Source organism: Tamandua tetradactyla, chromosome 4, assembly GCF_023851605.1.
Source record: "Tamandua tetradactyla isolate mTamTet1 chromosome 4, mTamTet1.pri, whole genome shotgun sequence".
NCBI lineage: Eukaryota > Metazoa > Chordata > Mammalia > Pilosa > Myrmecophagidae > Tamandua > Tamandua tetradactyla.
Window position 1 is genome coordinate 20,803,042 of NC_135330.1, and position 20,359 is coordinate 20,823,400.

At 34.2% G+C, this 20,359-nt stretch overlaps 1 protein-coding gene across 7 annotated transcripts in view; it reads left to right on the top strand.

The window, feature by feature from the left end:
• Positions 1 to 20,359, top strand: part of POU2F1 (POU class 2 homeobox 1) — a 256,011-nt gene that overhangs the window by 191,681 nt on the left and 43,971 nt on the right. For 5 of the 7 annotated variants that reach the window (XM_077156862.1, XM_077156866.1, XM_077156867.1 and 2 more), the window contains 6 exons: positions 3,141 to 3,235; positions 7,891 to 8,067; positions 13,374 to 13,515; positions 15,339 to 15,484; positions 16,649 to 16,828; positions 20,194 to 20,299. In XM_077156862.1, the coding sequence (XP_077012977.1) occupies positions 3,141 to 3,235; positions 7,891 to 8,067; positions 13,374 to 13,515; positions 15,339 to 15,484; positions 16,649 to 16,828; positions 20,194 to 20,299 (846 nt within the window). The remainder of the gene's footprint in view (positions 1 to 3,140; positions 3,236 to 7,890; positions 8,068 to 13,373; positions 13,516 to 15,338; positions 15,485 to 16,648; positions 16,829 to 20,193; positions 20,300 to 20,359) is intronic. The other 2 variants (XM_077156863.1, XM_077156865.1) reach the window with 1 other exon arrangement.

The window sequence follows — 20,359 nt, forward strand, 5'->3', positions numbered from 1 at the left end:
GGTAGAAAGAATAAGTGGAAATATATTTGTTTCTTAATATAAACTGCTTGACAGTAATTTAGAATCAATTTGTACCACTGCTTTTGAGTTGAATAGTGAAAATAATCAATACAGTGGAAATATTCAAATTTTTAAAGCATTTCCAGCAGTGGAATTTATTGTTATTGAGAAAGTGAAAATTTAAATATCTTTTTTTTTCTAAAGATCTATTTCTGAGGTCTCGATTCGATTCCATTTCTCTTTATGTCTGTTTTTATGCCAATACCATGCCAGATACCATATGTATTTTTAACTTAGTGGTTAGGGACAAAATTTTGACTTGTTGATTTTTTTTTTCTTTCCCCCACATGGACAGGCACCGGGAAAGGAGACTCGGGTCTCCGCCAAGGCATGCGAGAACTCTGCCACTCGCCACTGTTGCCTGCCTGACTTGTTGCCTGCCTGACTTGTTGAAATTTTAATAATTTTTCCAGCATGAGATTAGCCTTTAATAATGATTTTTTTTTAACTCTTCTGTTTTCCCTTAATTTATTCTTCTATTTGAATAATCTAAGACTTTTTTTTTAATGGCATGGGCAGGCACCGGAATCAAACCCAGTCTCTGGCATAGCAGGCGAGAACTCTTCCTCCTGACCCACCATGGCCTGCCCAATAATCTAAGACTTTTGATGTTCATTGTTTTGGCAGTATTGCTCTGATTATATCACTCTAGCTGTCTGGAATTTAGTTTGTAACAAAGGAAATCTAAACCTTTTTCCCAGAAATATTTCTCCTGCATTTTCATGGGCAACTTCATATTAATACATTCTTGAATTTGAGTCATAATTCATTGAAGATTTTATTCTGCTTTTTCCTTCATCACCATTTATTCTGAAAATGACCTAAGAAATGGTCTTGGTTTAAAAAAAAGTTTTTGTTTATATGGTTTTTATTTGTTTGGGGATTTGTTGTTTTCTTTGTAGGGGGAAGGATTGGTCCTTGAAGGAAGTTCTACATCTCCATGGGTTCTTTCACCATTTTCACCTGACCTTGTTTAGGGGAAAAAACCTAGGGTTTGAATTTATTCATAAAATACTAGGAACCAAAATTAATAATTTGTCATTACAAAGTTTCTGGTTGAAAAGCAATAGTTTTTTTAAAAAAAACTGTTTTTGTTACTTCTAGATTTAAAAAAAACTTTCATCGCTAAACGTTAAAGAAACTGTGAAATACCCTGTATTTAATAATAGGACCTAACCTTTGACCCTTATTTACTCTTCTGTTTTATGCTTTGTTGTTTTCAGATATGCCTGAGTCTTTAGCCTTTTCAAAATGCTTGTATTTAATAGATTAGTTTAAATTGTTGACATAAAATATAGCTTTATTTTTCTCTAGAAAACATTTTTCAAACCACAAAAATTTAGTATTTTAGCTTACTCAATAAATATTTGCAACAGTTCTGTGCTCTAAGTACTGGGGATATAATTTTGCATAAAATAATGTTCCTGTCCTCACTGAGAGAAAGCAAATAGTGAAAAATGGTTTAGATAGCAGTAAGTACTAGGAAAACGGCAGAGCAGAGGAATGCAGTGAAGATAACCGTGGAGGAGTGGGGGCTAAGGTCACCTGGAAAGGCCTCTTTGGAGAAGTAACATTTGAATTGAGAGCTGAATAAGGAGAGTGGGCTGCTACGTGTAGGACCTGATGGAAGAGCCATGCACAACCAAAGAGATGCAGAGACCTAAGAGGGAATAAACTTGACCTAATCTGGGAAAAGAAAGTAGCTAGAGTTCAAACTAGTGGATGAGATATAAAAGTTAAGACAGAGCCAGATTCCCCAGGGTTATGTAAATTTTATTATAAGTATAACATAAAGCCATTGGAGTGTTTTAAGGGAAATAAGGTCATCAGAAAATTGACCCTGACTTGTTATATGGGGGATGAAAATGTAGGGAAACACTTGGGGAAGCAGGAGGGCCATTTAAACTTCACAGTTTTAGGTTTCTCTAAATCTGCATTTTAAGAGAAGTTTGTAGTAAGGTGTATTCAATTTTATTTCATTTTCATTCATTATATGTGCTTCAAAATATATTTTACGTACCCAAGATCAACAAAAGTCAGGGTTCTTTAGAAAAATCTGTATCTACTTAATTTGTATAATTTATCTTATTTGTGACCTACATTGTGAAATATCTATTTTAATAGGTTAGATTGAGGCAGTGGTGTATCACAAACAAATTATGAACTTTGTGGCTAATCTGTGGTAGATTTAAATTGTTTTACTATTCCTGTACATATTCCAACCTTCAGGGTATCCAAATTATGTGTAATAGTAGCCTAGGAAAATCAAAATTAGAAAGATATTTGTTGTCCAAAATGATCTCATCACAACCTTTGGTTGGTGTGCTATGTTGTATAATCTTTACTATTGCTCTCATCTTGGCACAGATAATCCTATATTTAATATTAGCAATGGCATATTTGAAACTACTATAGATTAAGTCTTTAAATTCAGATATTCTGTAATGGGCTTCTCTTTATAAATTCTAAAAATAAGAAAGCATAAACTCAAATAATTGATGTAGCCTGTAGTACAAATATATTGAGTATCCAAATTTCTGTTTTGTGTGTCAATTGTCATCATCAGGCATTGCTTATCACTCATTTTTAAACTAAGGTGGTTCAATATTAACGCAGAGTATTTTACATTTCAACTTTATTATCATCAAAAGGTAAATGTTTGATTAAGAACCTGTGAAAGCAGTGTTCTTTTTCCTCTTATGGGACTAGAAAGTTCTCTGATTCAACTTATATTGACAGTTTCTAATAAATTCCAGGTTGAGTTCTTTTTGGAATTTCAAGCTGCTTCCATTTGAAATACTTCTTCACTTTCACCCACTACTTACTAAAATAAAAGACTTGGCCAGTCAGAGAAGTTATTCAAATTACACTAAGGAAATACCCATTTTAGTTGAATGATTGATATCTTGCCCAAATTGTATTTAATAAGTTTTACATTTAAGTAAGAAATGTATTAGGCTAATAAGACAGAGTTTTAAGGCTAATAAAAAACTACTAGAAGATCAGTTGAAAATTTTCGCTTCACTTTCTTTTTGCCATTTGTTCAAAATAATCTTTCATTGTTTGGTTATGTCTTACAGGTCTCCTGCAAGCGCAAAATCTTTTAACGCAACTACCTCAGCAAAGCCAAGCCAACCTCCTTCAGTCGCAGCCAAGCATCACCCTCACCTCCCAGGTCAGTTTCCTTACATAGAGGTTGCTTTCTTTTATCCTTATACATTTGTGGGACTTTGAGTTTTAATTTTTTTTTAATGTCCTAATAAAAATAACCCAGTCTTCAAAAACTGACCAAAAATTCAAAGCTGAGCCTATCCGTTTAATAAGTAGTACTGCCAAATTGATGTAATCTATGAAAATCTTCAAGCAGTTCCTATTTTCTTATATGTTCATAAAGCATAACTTGCTTTAGGGAAATGTTTATGAGTTCTACCTATTTTATATCTGCAGTAGGGATTACCATTTGAATTAAGAACCTAGTGCTTAAGTTAAAACCCATCATTTGGCCTTTGCCCTTTCTGAAAAACTACGAAGAACCTAGGATATCTCTGTTTTCTTCCCTTTCCTCTCAACTCTCAAATGTTGCTTGAGCTTACTGCCACTAGAGTTTAACTTTAAAGAGCGCAGGTATAGGCATCTAGAGATTTCAGTTTTAGACCTAGTTCTGCTTCTTAATTAGCTGTGGCTTTGAGCATGCCATTTCACCTCTCTGGACCTTAGTTTCCTCATCTGTAAAAGTAGGTATCAGAACTGGCTGATTCTGCCCTCTTCCATTTCTGCCTTGCTTTGTCTGTAATCATGGAATTTATCGTTTAATACTAATGCATTACCACATTTGACAAAATTCAACTTCCATTTAGAATAAAAACTGTTACCTATTAGGAATAGAAGAAAACTTCCTCAGCCTGGTAAAGGGCATCTACAGAAAAATAAACATCCTAACATCATATGTAATGATGAAACACCGAATACTTTCCCCCTAAGATCATGAACAAGTCAAGGATGTCTACCGCTACCACTTCTGTTTGGCATTGTACTGAAGGTGTTAGCACTGCAGCAAGGCAAGAAAAAAAAAAGAAAGACATACAAATTAGAAAGGGGGAAGTCAAATTGTCTTAATTGGTAGACAACAAAGTTATCTATGTAGAATATCCTAAGGAATCTACAAAAAAGTTACTGATTTAATAAATAAGTTTAACAAGTATGCAGGATACAAAGTTAGTATACAAAAATCGGTTATATTTCTTTTAGTAGCAATGATCATTTGGAAATTAAAATTTAAAAAAATACATTTAACAAAGCACTTGTAAGAACTACACTTTGAAAATCGCTGTGTAAAGAAGACATAAAGAGAAGTGATAATATTCTTTGTTCATGAATCAGAACTTAATGTTGTTAAAATATCAGTATTACCTAAATTGATCTGTAGATTCAAGACAATACCAATCACTACCCAGCAGGCTTTTTTTTTTAAATAAAATTTGCATGCTGTTTCTAACATTTATATAGAAATGTAAGGGATATAAAATAGCCAAAACAATTGAAGAAAAATGAAAGACTATCCAGTCCAAGATTTATTATAAAGCTACAGTAGTGAAGATTGATATTGGCATAAGGATAGAAATACAGATCAGTGGAATGTAATAGTCCAATAGACCCACATATGTTTGATCAGCTGATTTTCCACTGAAATCAGTGGATTTCAGTGGAAAAAGAAAAGACTTTTCAAGAAATGGTGCTGAAATAATTGGCTAGGGGCATGTAAAAATAATGATAATAATAATAAATACACCTTAATATCATATACAAAGATTATTTTAAATTGAATCATAAACCCAAACTTCTAAAAGAAAACTTAGGGGGAGATCTTCATGCCCTTGGGAAAAGGAACAATTGCTTATATTTTGGACATAAAAAGTAGTAAATATTAAAGAAGAAATTGATAGATTTAATTGCATGAAAAATAAAAATCTTCTTTTAAGAGACTAAAAAGAAAAGCCACAGACTGAGAGAAAATATTATCTAAACACATATCTAATGAAAGACTTGTATCCATAATAAAGAAAGCGTTCGTACAGCTCAATAATAGGACAACTTGACTCTTTTGAAAGAGCAAAACATTGGAAGATACTTCACTGAAGAAAGTAAGTGAATGCCTTTAAGCATGATGCTCAGAATCATTAGTCATTAGGAAAATGCAAATGAAGTATTACCACATAACCCACTAGAATGCAGAAAATGAAAAAGGCTATGAGAATACCAACTGTTGTCAAGAATGTGAACCAGCTGGAACTATCAAATATTACAAGTGGGGTTGCAAAATAGTACAGACACAATGGGAAAAGTTTAGTAGTTTGTTATATATGTTAAATGTAGCTGACATTTTAGAAAAGGCAAAATTATTGGAACAGAAATCATACTGCAAAGCAGCACAAGGGAACTTTGGGGGGTGATAGAAATTTTCTGTATCTTGATTGTGACAGCAGTTATATGACTATGTATTTGTCAAAATATGTCAAACTCCTTAAAATGGTGAATTTAATTGTATATAAATTATGCCCAAATAAAATAAAGGTTGGGATTTTGAAAAAAGCCATTACCAAGGGCTCCTTCTTGGCTCTGTAGGCCAGAGTGCACAGTGGCAGAGCTGTTGTAGCTTCATTTTCACTCCTGCTCCCTGAATTCTACTGTAATTCTTTCTAGATCTGGCCAGTTACCGCCAGAGGTTTCTGGAATTGGGGTAACTTAACCTGTAATTACACTACCTAAAGTTTCCCAAGCTGTTTAGTCCTTTATTATTTGAGAAGGGGGCTGCTTCACGCCTGGAGATGAAGTAACGATTTGATGGTTGACACCTTATCTATCAACCAGAGTTTCATTGTGTGAAATGTATAGCCACATAAGAAGCTAATATGGTTGGTGCTGCTTTTGGTTCCTCCAAAATCACCTTGAAAATTAGTCAGTGTTAATATGTCATAGAGATAAACTTTTTTTATCTTTATTGAAGCAAGATGATAGAGAGGACCTTACCCTATTGTTGCCTGTGTAATGTGTACAATGCCTGTTGTGCCGTTTTCTGGGCCAGTCAGTTCAACTGGAGAGAACTCATCACTAATGAGGTCAAGTTCAGGGGTCTGCAACACAGTTAAATTACAAGAAGAAAAACTCAGCAGCCACAGACCTCATCTATTACTCTTGCCAGTAATCTCACACCTGTATTATTGTTCACAGGAGCTGTCAATTGAGCAATTAGCATGCAGAGTCAGGGCAGCACCTCCCACTAGTGAATACTCAGAAGGGCATGTTCTACTCAGAGTTGTGAATAGAACAGAGTGGCCTGGTGTTTGTTTAACAAAGAGATGTAATATTTTACATTGAACAATGACCAGGAAAAAAGATTAGAACCTCGTGTCCCAGAACAAATTTTAGATGGATTTAAAGAATTAAATATTTAAAAACATTTTTTAAAGCTAGCAGAATATTAAAAGGAATTTTATCAGAGTTAGAAACAAGTGAAAGCTTTCTCAGGTGTGAAGTGGCAGAGGATAGATATTAGAAAGGGGAAAATTTGTTAATCCAATTGATAACTTAAAATTCATGTACACTGAAAAATAAAAGGAGAAAAGCAGATTAGGAAAATTATTTACCTTAATACAACAAAGGTTTAATTTATAATATTTGAGTGAATTCTGAGGATAAGATTAAAGTTATCATTAATAGATAAATAGGTTAAGGACATAAATCCAGTTCACATCAAGGGACATACAGACAACAGTTGACACATGGGAAAATTTTTACTCTGAGTAATAAGATAAATACAAATGAAAACATTTTTTTAAAACTGCTAAAACAGGGCGGGCCACAGTGGCTCAGCAGGTAGAGTTCTCGCCTGCTGTGCTGGAGACCCGGTTCGATCCCCGGTGCCTGCCCATGGGAAAAAAAAAAACTGCTAAAACAACAGCTAACATTGTATAGTGGGAACCAGCATGAGGTGTATCAGGAGCCGTGAAATTACTCATAGTGTACCCTTTATCCAGTTACTGGGTAATCCCTTGTGAAACTAATTATAGGCAGGAAAAAATAGCTGTATGTACAAGTTTTTCATTGTGGTATGAGTTATGTTAGTGAAAAATAAATGGAAAACTTAAATGTCCAGCAATGATAAGATGGTTAAATAAATTGCCTGTCACCCTTTGAAAATGATAATTGGGAAGACCATGGGACCCCACAGCGAAAAATTACAACGTGGTGTTAATCAAGAAAAGCAAAGTGTAAAAATATATATACCATAATTATAGTCAAGGTTAGAAACGTAAGTCTGTGGAAAAATTTGAACCACACTCAAAAATGAAGTCTATTATATTAGATTATTTAAGCTAGAGGTGACTTTTTACCTTTAATAATTTTAATAATCATGGAGTATTATTTTAATAATACTCTGCCACATGTCAGAGATGTGATAGTGATGAACAAGACAAATGTGGTCCCTGCTGTTTTGAAACTTGTACTCTAAGTGATGTTTATGAAACAGTCTTAAAAATAAACAGTAATGTTTTGTGATCAAACTAATGACAGTTTTTTATTAAGGTACAAGATACATGTATTTAGACCATTTGAATAGATAAATATAGTCAGCTGTCGTGCTTAATTTTACACCCTGCTTTTCTTACTGAACATTGTGTTATAACTTTTTTCCACAGTTTACAGTTCTTTGTAATTCTCCATGAACATAGTAATGTGGTGGTTTTCTTAAGTTGTTTACTTGCAGTGTGTTTGAGTTATAAACGTGAATGTACTGTGTACATCTGTCCTTACACTCTGTTCCTTCTCTAACAGCCAGCAACCCCAACACGCACAATAGCAGCAACCCCAATTCAGACACTTCCACAGAGCCAGTCGACACCAAAGCGAATTGATACTCCCAGCTTGGAGGAGCCCAGTGACCTTGAGGAGCTTGAGCAGTTTGCCAAGACCTTCAAGCAAAGACGAATCAAACTTGGATTCACTCAGGTAGGGTGAAACCATCCTCAGAGTCTCCATTTTCGACTGGATCTAAATCTTTGCTTCACATGTCCAAAGAGGCTTTTAAGGAACAGTGTGATCCTCAGCCTTGTTGTTTTTTTGGTTTTAAACTACCGTTTTCTTAGCCATTTCCTATATTTAAGTTTAGTTTATTATTGTATACATTTAGATATAAGCCTAAGTATTAACATTAACACATTAAAAATTTCCCTCAGAACACAAGCCTTTGAAATCATAATTATAGCAGTAAATTGTGAGGGCTTAAAAAAGTGGTGTTGGAAATGAGTATGACTGCTGAATCGTTGTAATGATATTTGTTTTAATCTCCAGTGAAGAGACTAGAATTGTAGAACTGTAACCCATATCAAACTCTGAAATCTGTTCTATAACTACTTTTACAATGTACTTTTAAGTTTATTGCTTTTTTGTATATGTTTAAAAAAATGGTGTTGGGAGATGACAGGACTATACTCAGGGACTTATTATTTGAAGAACACCTAGTTCTAGACTTTAGTGCTATATATATAAGGCTGAAAAAGTAAAGATTACAGGGTCTTTTAGAGTAGTGGAAAAGGGAAAAGTTTGAAAGGCTTGTTTTTCAGAGAAAGAGACAGATACACACGTACACAATTACACTATCATCCCAAACCAAACTGAGTTAATTAAATAAGTCTTGGCAGTGAAAAGTCCGAAGTAATCAAAATTCAAATGAATTTTTTTTTAATGTCACCTAGCAGAGGACTTTTAAAGTGGAATGTATGCATACTTCAGAGGTACTGCGGGTTCGGTTCCCAACCACCGCAATAAAGCAAATACTGCAATAAAGTGCGAGTCACTTGGATTTTTTTGGTTTCCCAGTGCATTTAAACCTGTTTACACTATACTGTAGTCTACTAAGTTTGTAATAATAGCATTATGTCTTTAAAAAGTACATATCTTAATTAAAATAGACTTTATTACTTAAAAATGATAACTCATCTGAGCCTTCAGTGAGTCATATCTTTTTACTGGTGAAGGATCTTGCCTCAATGCTAATGGCTGCTGGATTGATCAGGGTGGTGGCTGCTGATGGTTGGGCTGGCTCTGGCAATTTCTTAAAATAAGACAGCAACAAAGTTTGTCACATCAATGGACTCTTCCTTTCACAGATCTCTCTGTAGCATGTGATGCTGTTTAAAAGCCTTTTACCCACAACAGAACTTCTTTCCAAATTAGATTTCCAGTTGATTCCAAATTGAAGTCAGTCCTCTCAAACCCTGCCACTGCTTTGTCAACTAAGTTTATGGAATATTCTAAATCCTTTGTTGTCACTTCAACAGCGTGCACAGCATCTTCACCAGAAGTAGATTCCATCTCAAGAAACCACTTTCGTCTTTCATCCATAAGAAGCAACTCCTTGTCCATTAATTACTATTGTAATTATTTTAGGATTCCACAAACCGCATCCATATAAAGCAGTGAATTTAACTGATAAATGTTGTTTGTGTTCTGAATGTTCCACCAACCAGCCAGCCATTCCCCCACCCCTCCACCTCTCCTCAGGCCTCCCTATTCCCTTAGACACAACATATTGAAATTAGGCAAAGTAATAATCTCAGTTGCAGCAGTAACATCATAGATCACAATTCACCATAATAGGAACAGTAATTATGAAAAAGTTTGAAATATTGCAAGAATTACCACAATGTGACACAGAGACACGGAGACACGAAGTGAGCACATTCGAAAAATGATGCTAATATATTTACTCATTGCAGGGTTGCCACAAACCTTCAATTTGTAAAACGAAAAAACACAATATCTGTCGAAGCACAATAAAATGAAGAGTGCCATGCTTAAGGTTTAAACATCGGTCTGGGAACACGGCTTTTGGTTCCCATCACTGCCACTAATTAACCTGTCATAAGTAATACTTTGAAAACAGGAAAGGAATTGAACTGAATATTTATGTAAAGTGATAGAAGGTCATTAGGTGAAAAAAAATACTGAAGAATGGATTAGAGTGGGTGTCTTAATGGAATCATGAAAGACCTGATGTTTTCTTTCCAGAGGATATAATTATTTTTTGAAATTTAAGCCACCACTTAAATATTATTCAGGTTATTTCATGTTGAAAGTACAGTAATGCACCACCTGCTGTGATAGATTAAAAAAATAGGGATGACCTCATGCATTTATTTTGCATTTGGGTGTTTTAAGAACAGACTTTTATTCCTTATGTTTCTTTGATAATTTTTTTTGTCTAAGAACTATGTGTTAGGAATATAAAATGATCTTTAGGAATTGACATAATTTTAGAGAAAGCACAGTTACATTTTTAAGGTGTTACAGTTGTGAAGAAACAAAGTACAATTCAGAAAAATGTTAGGACTCTTGAAGGGCCTAAAATATCCAGCTTGTTTTAAAAAGACAGCTGAAACAAAATTGAGTAGGGGTAGATTAATAAGCTTAAATAAGTATAAGGTTGGCATATTTAGCAGTACTTCAAGTTTTAGGTTATTAGCACAGCATACTCTTTAGTTTCCTGGGAGATTGTTACCGAAGTGATATGCTAAAATGTTAAGGCTTTTAAAAATCTTTTTACCCATCCAGTGGTTTGCTTTTTGTGGCATTTGACCCAATATCTTGCTGGTGTCATGTTTCTTTTTTTTCATCTATGTAAAAGGAGCTCTCCTAAGGTCTGCTGTTCTGCTCTGTGGCTTTACCTTATTTTTTGGCCTGTTTTTCAAAATGACTTTGACACAGCAGTGGCAACAGTTCACAGACCTTGGCTATGTAGATTTAAGCACATATTACTGGTGCAAGATGGGAAAATCTTTGTTTTCAAGTTAAGTACGTCAATTATGGTCAAAGTTTGCTTTATTTCCCGTTTGTTTTGTTTTTTACATATGCAAATATATAATATATATACACATTAACACATAAAAAAAGAAGTTAAACATCCAGGTTACTTGCTGAATCAAAAAATTTCCTATTCCCTGCGTAAATATGCCTGTAATTAGATTTTTTCAGCTGTAGTTATTTTCTAACTGTGCAATGGTTATTAAAGGATGACTGTGAAAATCATTACATAATTAGAAGGGATGCCATGGTATAGCGCTTTCATCATATGAAGTGCATTCATTGATTCTCAGTCTCAATCTTTGTCCTTTTTCCCCCTTTTTAATATCACTTTTCAGAAATATCATAAGGATCTTTTGTGAGGGAGAATCCAAAATGGTTGTGAGTTACATGAGCACTAAACCAAGCATCTAGCTAATGAATGAAAATTAGTAGGTTAACCAAGAGACTTGTTGCTTTTTATTCAATTAAGATATTTAATTGTAAGATTAAATCGTATTACAAATCTCAGTAAGTGAATTTATCGTTTATTTGCCATAGCTTTAGTTAGTTGATGGCATAGCTTTATTTTCAACCACCTACTAAGGCACTGTTTCTTATTCTCATTATGATATGACTTTTGAGTAGATATTTTATTTTTATATCTGTCAAAATTTTTACTTTCCATAGAAAGATAGTGCAGAATTTTGCAGAAAACTTCTTAGAAAATTTTACCATTATAATGTCAGGAAATATTTATTGCCATTTAATTACTATGTCTTGTCCTATGCACAAAGAATTGCAAGATTTAGTTGGCCCCAGATTCTGGAAAGTTATAATCTAAACAAATGAAGTGACTAAGATTTGAATGTATATGATGCACAAAGAGCATAGTCAGTTCAGTGCCTTACATAGTAGGCCCTTAAAAGATACTGAGTGAAGTAACAGTTAATAAATATAAATGCACAGCACTCATGCCCTGCTCACACTCTCCTAGTTCTTTCAGTATTAACATAACGAGAAGGAAAGCATTAAGCAGTCTGCTTGAGTTCTGGTTAGAGGCAGTGTACTAAGAACTGTGGAGATTTCCCACGAGGATGGACGTGTTCTGTAGGTCTGTATTCATGTTGTCCAGGACACTAGCTACATGCGGCTATTGAGCACTTGGAAGGTGACTAGTGGTTCTGAGGAGCTCAAATTTTAATTTGTTTAATTTATTTAATTTAAATTTAAGTAGCCACATATGATTAGTGGCTGCTGCATTGACCAGCATAAGATCATTAAAGTGTTGGTATTCTTTATGCCTCATTTTTCTCTTAGTTGCCAACATTTCTTTTATATAAAACTTTTTATCAGAAGCTACTCACCCATAGTAAAATGGAGTTGAAAAAATCTTCCCTCTTTTCCCTGATTATCACCTAATACAGGTGCTAATAACAATGGAATATCCATAAGATGGATTGTAGAAGGGGAAATAATCAAAGATCTGCAATAATCCCAATTCAAGAGAAGCATTGCCAGAATAATGGAGAGTTGGTAGTCTCATAAAGAATTAGCTATATAATACTTTGGACCAGAAATGTTGCCTTTTACTGAACTAACTGAAATGAGCGGGTAAATCATTTAAACTTCATGAGTCTCTGTTACCTATATGTGAAATAAGTATAAAAAATGTCTCTTCCTGGCTTTAACAAGAGAAATTCAGCTGGAAGAAAAGTGCTATGTGTATTTCAAAGGTATAGGCTTAGAGAGAGAGACATCTTTTGTAATATATTCAGTGGATCATTGTTCTATTGTCATAAGGTTACCAAGTTTCCAGTACCCATGAAAGTTTGACTAAGTGGGTCAAACCTCTCTACTGTGAATTTCTATCTCTGTAGTGGTTACAAAAATAGTCATTTAGAATACCTGTTTTTCCATAACCAGCTTTGAAATCTCAATCAAAGTGGAAAATAGATTTTTTCACTGCTTCCAGAAATACTGTACAAAGGTAAAAAAAAAACAATGAGGGATCATTTCTAACTTTTAAAGTGATTTATGGGAAGTGGGTTAGTTCAGAAATACCTGAAGTTATCCAAATCTGTAAACCTGTAGGTAGTACAGGTAAAGTGATTTTTAATGATTACATAAGTTACTTCAATAGATCATTTAAGGGGCTTGTTAAAATATCACCGCTGCTCCTTGGAGGTTTAGTAGAAGTATTTGGTTTCTTCATTACATAAAGGAGCAGGAAGAGATTCAAGATGGAAAGTATTCAGGACAGTGATCAAGGGCTTACATAACAATCTTCACTGGAATGTTGGGCTTAGTTTAGGGGTAGGCACTTTTGTGGGACCCAGTAAATGGAATGATTGTTAATTCTTTATCTAGAGCAGTTATTGAATGGGGAACCCCAGAGTGAAGGCTGAGAACATTAGTGAGGTTAATATTTTTCTCTCTGTTCCTCTCCCCCTCTCCTTTGTGTCCTTATGCAGGGTGATGTTGGGCTCGCTATGGGTAAACTATATGGAAATGACTTCAGCCAAACTACCATCTCTCGCTTTGAAGCCTTGAACCTCAGCTTTAAGAACATGTGCAAGTTAAAGCCACTTTTAGAGAAGTGGTTAAATGATGCAGGTGAGTGAATATATAAGAAGTTTTCTCATTGGTTTTGGAGTTTCACCAGCGGTTTTGTTATAAACATTAAGGTTTATATTCTTACTATAGTATGGGTACTCCAGAACCTTGATACTCACTAATCCTGGGAGGACCAATATAAATTATGTCTGTGTAAATTGTAGAGCTAATTCATTTAAATATTATAGTAATTACATTGTAAGCAATCAACAATAATTTTTAGCCTTGGGATAGTTGTTGTATATTACCCAGGATTAGGGACACATGTATAGTTGAAGGAAGACAATGTGAAAGCATATGTATATAGTTAAACTTGAAAAACAAGTTTACTGGCTCTTCCTCAAATTATCTTAAAACTTGTTCTTGGTAATATTTCTGCTTTTGTTATTAAAAATGACCTTACACCTTCCACACATAAAAAGTTGTGTTATTAGTTTTTTTGTTTTTTTGGCATGGGCAGGCTCCAGAAATTAAGCCCAAGTCTCCGACATGGCAGGTGAGAATTCTGCCACTGAGCTGCCGTTGCACCACCATCGTTTTTAATTTATCTGTTCTATGCTGAGATTTCTTTTTGGAATTTTTGGAGTTTGAGTCACAGAATCACACACTGTGAAAGCTTTCTGGAGCCTAGAGAGATTCTCTAGTCTGTGGTTCTCATTTTAAATGTGAACAAAAATCATATAGAGTAAAGAAAGAGATATGTATGGCATGCCCAAGGCCATAAAACTATTAAACTATAGAACCCTGTTGAACTTTAAAGAAGAAATTTTAACTATTTCATTGTTTTGTTTGTTTTGCCACAGATATACCAATAAGAGGAGTCATTTGCGAAATAAATATTAAATGTTCAGTGATTTCCAAGGAAGTTTTTCTTCCCTTTATCCCCAGTACTGAAAAATGAATAAACAAAACATACCACCATGTTGAACTGGGAAGGGTAAAGCTGAATCTAAGGATTGGAATAGTAAACTGCTTTCTCAGCAGCAGAAATCAAAAAGTGGTGATGCCACACAATTTTGTTAATTAATCAAATGGTATTTAAGATAGTATTTAATATTTAGAATTTAAGAAACTCTGATATCTTTATCTGTAGATTTGTTCCTTCCTTTAATTTTAAATTGGTTTATGAAACATACTGTACAAACAGGCTTTATAATGATTACTTGGATTTTTTTTTAATATGCTTATGGATAATTTAACCAAGTTATCCATTTTTGATGGTTAAGATTTTCATATGTTAATTGTAAAAGTATTTGTATCTTCATATTTTCCTGAAATCAGGAAAATGTTTAGTAACATAGATCATTAGTATAGCAATACAGATACTTGTGAGAACTTTCTACTTGATCTTTTGAGAACATTCACAATTTTGACAGCCGATCAAATGGTATCTAAGTTAGTGTTAATACTTAGAATTTAAGAACTTCGCTGTCTGAATTTGTAGATTTTTTTTTGCCTTTATTTTAAATTGGTTTCTGAAATATACTGTGCAAACACAGGCTTTGCAATGATTATATGGATACTTTATTTAAATAAGCCTATGGTTAAGCAAGCTAAGATATCCATTTTTGGTGGTTTTAAATGTATTGTTTGTTTTCATAAATAAAATTTTTTTTAAAAAGTAGTGATGCCAATATGTAATAAAGAGCACCAGTAAGAACAGTATGAAGAGCCAGGATAGTGCACGTTGTTTTAATGTAGTTGATATGAAAACCATTTCATGCTTGCTTTGTAGCTTAAAATATTTTAACCAGGCTTTTTTGTTAATATTTGTATCATTTTGCTGGACTACTTTTATTGTCTTGTTTTCTTCTTTCTTACAGAGAACCTCTCATCTGATTCTGCTCTCTCCAGCCCAAGTGCCCTGAATTCTCCAGGGCTGGGAATTGAGGGCTTGAACCGGAGGAGAAAGAAACGCACCAGCATAGAGACCAACATTCGTGTGGCCTTAGAGAAGAGTTTCCTGGAGGTCAGTGAGCTTTTTACTTTTCGTTGGCATTGGATTATATAGTACTCGCGTTAAGCATGGTAGGTGATAAAAGATGAACTTGTCAGCCTCTGTCCTTATGAACACTTATAACATAGTGGATGAAATAAGACAGAGTAAGTTAGTGGACATAGATAGGACCAGATCACTACAGGATTCAGAAGAGACCACGCTCACATGAGCACATAGTGTGAGAAAGGTGGCAGCTGCTGTAAGATGCATAGGAATTCTACAGGCAGGGAAAGTCGGGAGGCAAACACTTAAAAAAGTGCATGAGCAAAGGCACCTAAGGGGGAAAACCATGAGGGTATATATAAGGGGTAAAACAAGTACTTTGATTTGGCTAAGTTCTAAAGTCTATACCCTAATACGGTAGCTTAGAACCGGAACACAGAGGGCCTTGAATATTAAGTTGTGGAGTTAATTCAAGAGATATTTGGCTCTTTTTTTAATACCAGGGAATGTCATAATCAAGACTTCTTGCAAGATTTTGACTTTTCTAATTGAAAAAAGGCATGGACATAGTGAAAGGGGCACTGAATCAGGAGTCTTTATCAGCTCTGCTACTTATTAACTGTGTGATTAGATAAATCACTTATTTTTTTATGCTAAAGTCCCTTTATCAGTTGAAAATAAGTGACTTTCAAGCTTCATAAGGCTTATTGTGAAGTTTAAGAAAGATAATATGCATGAAGCACTGAGAAAATTCTTTAACTGTTATTAAGTAGATATATGTATTAAGATATACTCTATGTACTTAACATTATACAATACATGCATATATAGAGAGTATATCAGTATTCCTGTTAACGATATATTGATGTTAATTTTATTCAAGATTAGTAGATGTTAATAATGAAAGATTAAGAATAACTTATTCTAATTATATGAAAAAAATTGGTAGGTGTATAGGTATTAGTATGTCTGTGTACAGTAGCTCATTGTTCATGCCAGAGACCTGAGTTCAATTCCTGGAGCCTGCCCATGCCAAAAAAAAAAAGAGAGAAAAGGAGCTCATTAAAAGTGGGTTAATATGATCATATATATCCCAACTTCATTCTCTGCCTTGTCCTGTTTATTTATAGTCTAATATGATTATGCCAATAGTTCGAAGTTATTTCAAAGGATATTTCTTTTTCCCTTGAGAATCAAAAGCCTACCTCGGAAGAGATCACCATGATTGCTGATCAGCTCAATATGGAAAAAGAGGTGATCCGTGTTTGGTTTTGTAACCGTCGTCAGAAAGAGAAAAGAATCAACCCACCCAGCAGTGGTGGGACCAGCAGCTCACCTATCAAAGCAATTTTCCCCAGCCCAACCTCACTGGTAAGAATGAAAAATAGGAGACACAAGTTCAAGGTTACAAATGAATGAATAGATTTCATAATGGGAATTTATTTTATTTATATTCACATTGAATGTGTATAAATTCATATTTTATGTGTAGCCATGGTAAAAAGAAAAAAGTATCATGTTGCTAACTCAAGAATTTACTGATCTTTCTCATTTTAAAGTTAAAATTTTAGTTCTTTCCAGTTTCATTGCAGTCCCATTATTATTCTCTGTATTGTAGTTTATTATTTGTGAGCATGGAAGTAAATTTGCTCCTGATTTTGTTTATCTCAAAAAATCATACTTGCTTTTTACTCAATTGGGTCATAACGCCTAATTTATTAAACTTACACTTTATATAATTAAGATACTACACTACCAGATAACCTTCTTTAGTTCTGTGCTTGTTTTAAAAACATTGTCTCAGATTTTCACTCTCAAACAGCATGTGGACCTTTTGTGTATAACCTTATTGGGTAACTTCTGTTTGCATTAGAATGTATGACTCAGCAACTCGCTTGATTTTTAGGTGATTATAAATGGTACTCCACATAGCCAATCTAAAGACAGAGTTTGCAGTTCTGTTCCTTTTTATTAATTTGTTTCTATTTTGTTTGAGTATCATCCCATATCTAAAGGCTTTTTAAACAAAAGTCAGCCTTAAATCACGTATTAGTTTGTTGAGTGAAGACTGTGAATGCTGAATGGTAGGGCTTTAATCATAAAGTTCATGAGATAGTAGCTTAGAGAATGGTAGTCATTAGAAAAATTTCTGTTTCGTCTAAGTCGCTGTTTTGTATTTTGGATATGTTCATACTATAATGACAAAAGTATTTCCTACAAAACTGTAGACATTTTTTATATTATTTCATAAACCTTCTCAAAATAAAAAGACAGCCTACACAATGGGAGACAATATTTGGAAACAAAATATCAGATAAGGGTCTAGTATCCAGAATATATAGAGTGTTCAACTCAACAACAAAAAGATAAACAACCCAATTACGAAATGGGCAAAAGACATGAACAGACACTTCTCAGAAGAGGAAATACAAATGGCTAAAAGGCACATGAAAAGATGCACAACTTCCCTGCTTGTTAGGGAAATGCAAATCAAAACCACAATGTGATATCATCACACCCACCAGAATGGCCATTATCAATAAAACAGAAAACAACAAGTACTAAAGAGGATGTGGAGAAAGAGGCATACTTATCCACTGTTGGTGAGAAAGTAAAATGGTAAAACTGCTGTGGAAGACAGTTTGGCGTTTCCTCAGGAAACTAAGTATAGAATTCCCATGTGATCCAACAATACCATTGCTAGGTATCTACTCAGAGGACATGAGGGCAAGGACACAAACAGACATTTGCACACCAATGTTTTTAACAGCATTATTCAATTGCCAAGAGATGCAAACAGCCCAAATGTCCATCAGCAGACACGTGGCTAAATAAGCTCTGGTATATACATACGATGGAATATTATGCAGCTGTAAGACAGAATAAAATCATGAATCATGTAACAACATGGATGGACTTTGAGGACATTATACTGAGTGAGTTTAGCCAGAAACAAAAGGACAAATACTGTATGGTTTCACTGATGTGAACTAACGTTAATGAATGAACTTGGAGAATTTCAGTTAAAAACAGAGACCATCAGGAGATAGAAATAGGTTAGATTTTGGGTAATTGGAACTGAAAGGATTTAGATTGTTCAACATGACTGATTGTAAAAATTCAGAAATGGATAGCACAATACTATATAATTGTAGCACAATAATGTTAGAACACTGAATGAAGAAATGAGACAAAATAAAATGTCAGTGGTTGAGAGATTTCAAACAGTGTTGAGAGGTTATTCTTACACATTTTATAGATATCCCCTTTTTAGTTTAAGGTGTATTAGAGAGGCTAGAGGGAAGTGCCTGAAACTGTAGAGCTGTGTTCCAGTAGCCATATTTCCTTTTTTTTAAATAAGTTTTTTGATTTTTTTTAAATACCAAAAACACCAAACGCAAACATTCTTAACTTTTGATCATTCCGTTCTAAATATATAATCAGTAATTCACAATATCATCACATAGTTGCATATTCATCATCATGATCATTTCTTGGAAATGCATCTATTCAGAAAAAGAAATAAAAAGAAAACAGAAAAAAATTTATATATACCATACCCCTTACCCCTCCCTCTTATTGATCACTAGCATTTCAATCTAAATTTATTTTAACATTTGTTCCCCCATTGGTAGATAAAAAGAGCATCAGACACAAGGTTTTCACACTCACAGTCACACTGTGAAAGCTGTATCATTATACATTCATCTTCAAATTCATCTTCAAGGTGTCTGATGCTCCTTTTATCTATGATATTGACAGATGGGTAAGAAAATGTGCATTAAAAATAAATAAATAGGGGGAACAAATGTTAAAATAAATTGAGTAGATTGAAATACTAGTGAACTATGAAAGGGATTGGTAAGGAATATAGGAAAAAATAGGGGGGAGAAAGGTTAAAATATATTGAGTAGATGGAAATAATAGTGGTCAGTGAGAGGGAGGGGTAAGGTGTATGATATGTATGAGTTTTTTCAACTGAGAGGTATGACATTAGCTATTTGTCTTTGCATTGACACGAAGACATCAGTTATTAATAATAATGCTAATAATAATGACACTGCAGCAGTGGTATAATCTGTTGAGCAACTGCTGTGTGCTAGGATCTTATTTAAACTCTGCCACCAGCTTGGGAAGGAAACATCTGTTGATGTGTAACATAAGTCCATGTCATAAAGCTGATAAAGCAGCAATGTTGGACTTGAAAAAAAGAAAGAAGGAAAGGAATTTTCTCACTTTTTAAAAATTTCTTTTACATTCTTCCCATAGCATCATTTCATTTAAAAAGGGGGGGGGGGAGGTTCATTTTTGCCCCCACATAGTCAAAAATAACAGCAATACAAGAACTCCAAATTCTCTGACCCTGTAGAATAGTTCTCTTGCTTAGGTAAAGTTGGGTATTGGTATAATATTTCTTACTGACTTAAAGCATATCTGACTCAACATTATTGAAATTTTGGGAATGTCTGTTACTATTTCCTATTAAAACTGAGGACAAGCCATTTGATGTATCAGCGAAAAACTGTCTTCTCATAGCAGCTTTCCAGTATACAATGCCAGTTTTCTCAGTTGGAAGATCAAAGAACTCATTTCCTCTTAGGGCCTGTTAATTTTATTCTATTGTATCTGGAGTTAAAAATTTAAAAATTACAGGCAAAAGAGGTCTGCAGTATGGGCTTACATTTTTAGATTTTGATTTTAAGTACCTTGTGCCTATTTTTATTTTTGACCTCTAGGTGGCAACCACGCCAAGCCTTGTGACGAGCAGTGCGGCCACTACCCTCACTGTCAATCCTGTACTCCCTCTGACCAGCGCTGCGGTAACTAATCTGTCTGTTACAGGTAAGCAGCAGCCTGGCCCTGCAACCATTAGAGCAAATGATAGGCCAATAACAGGCTCTA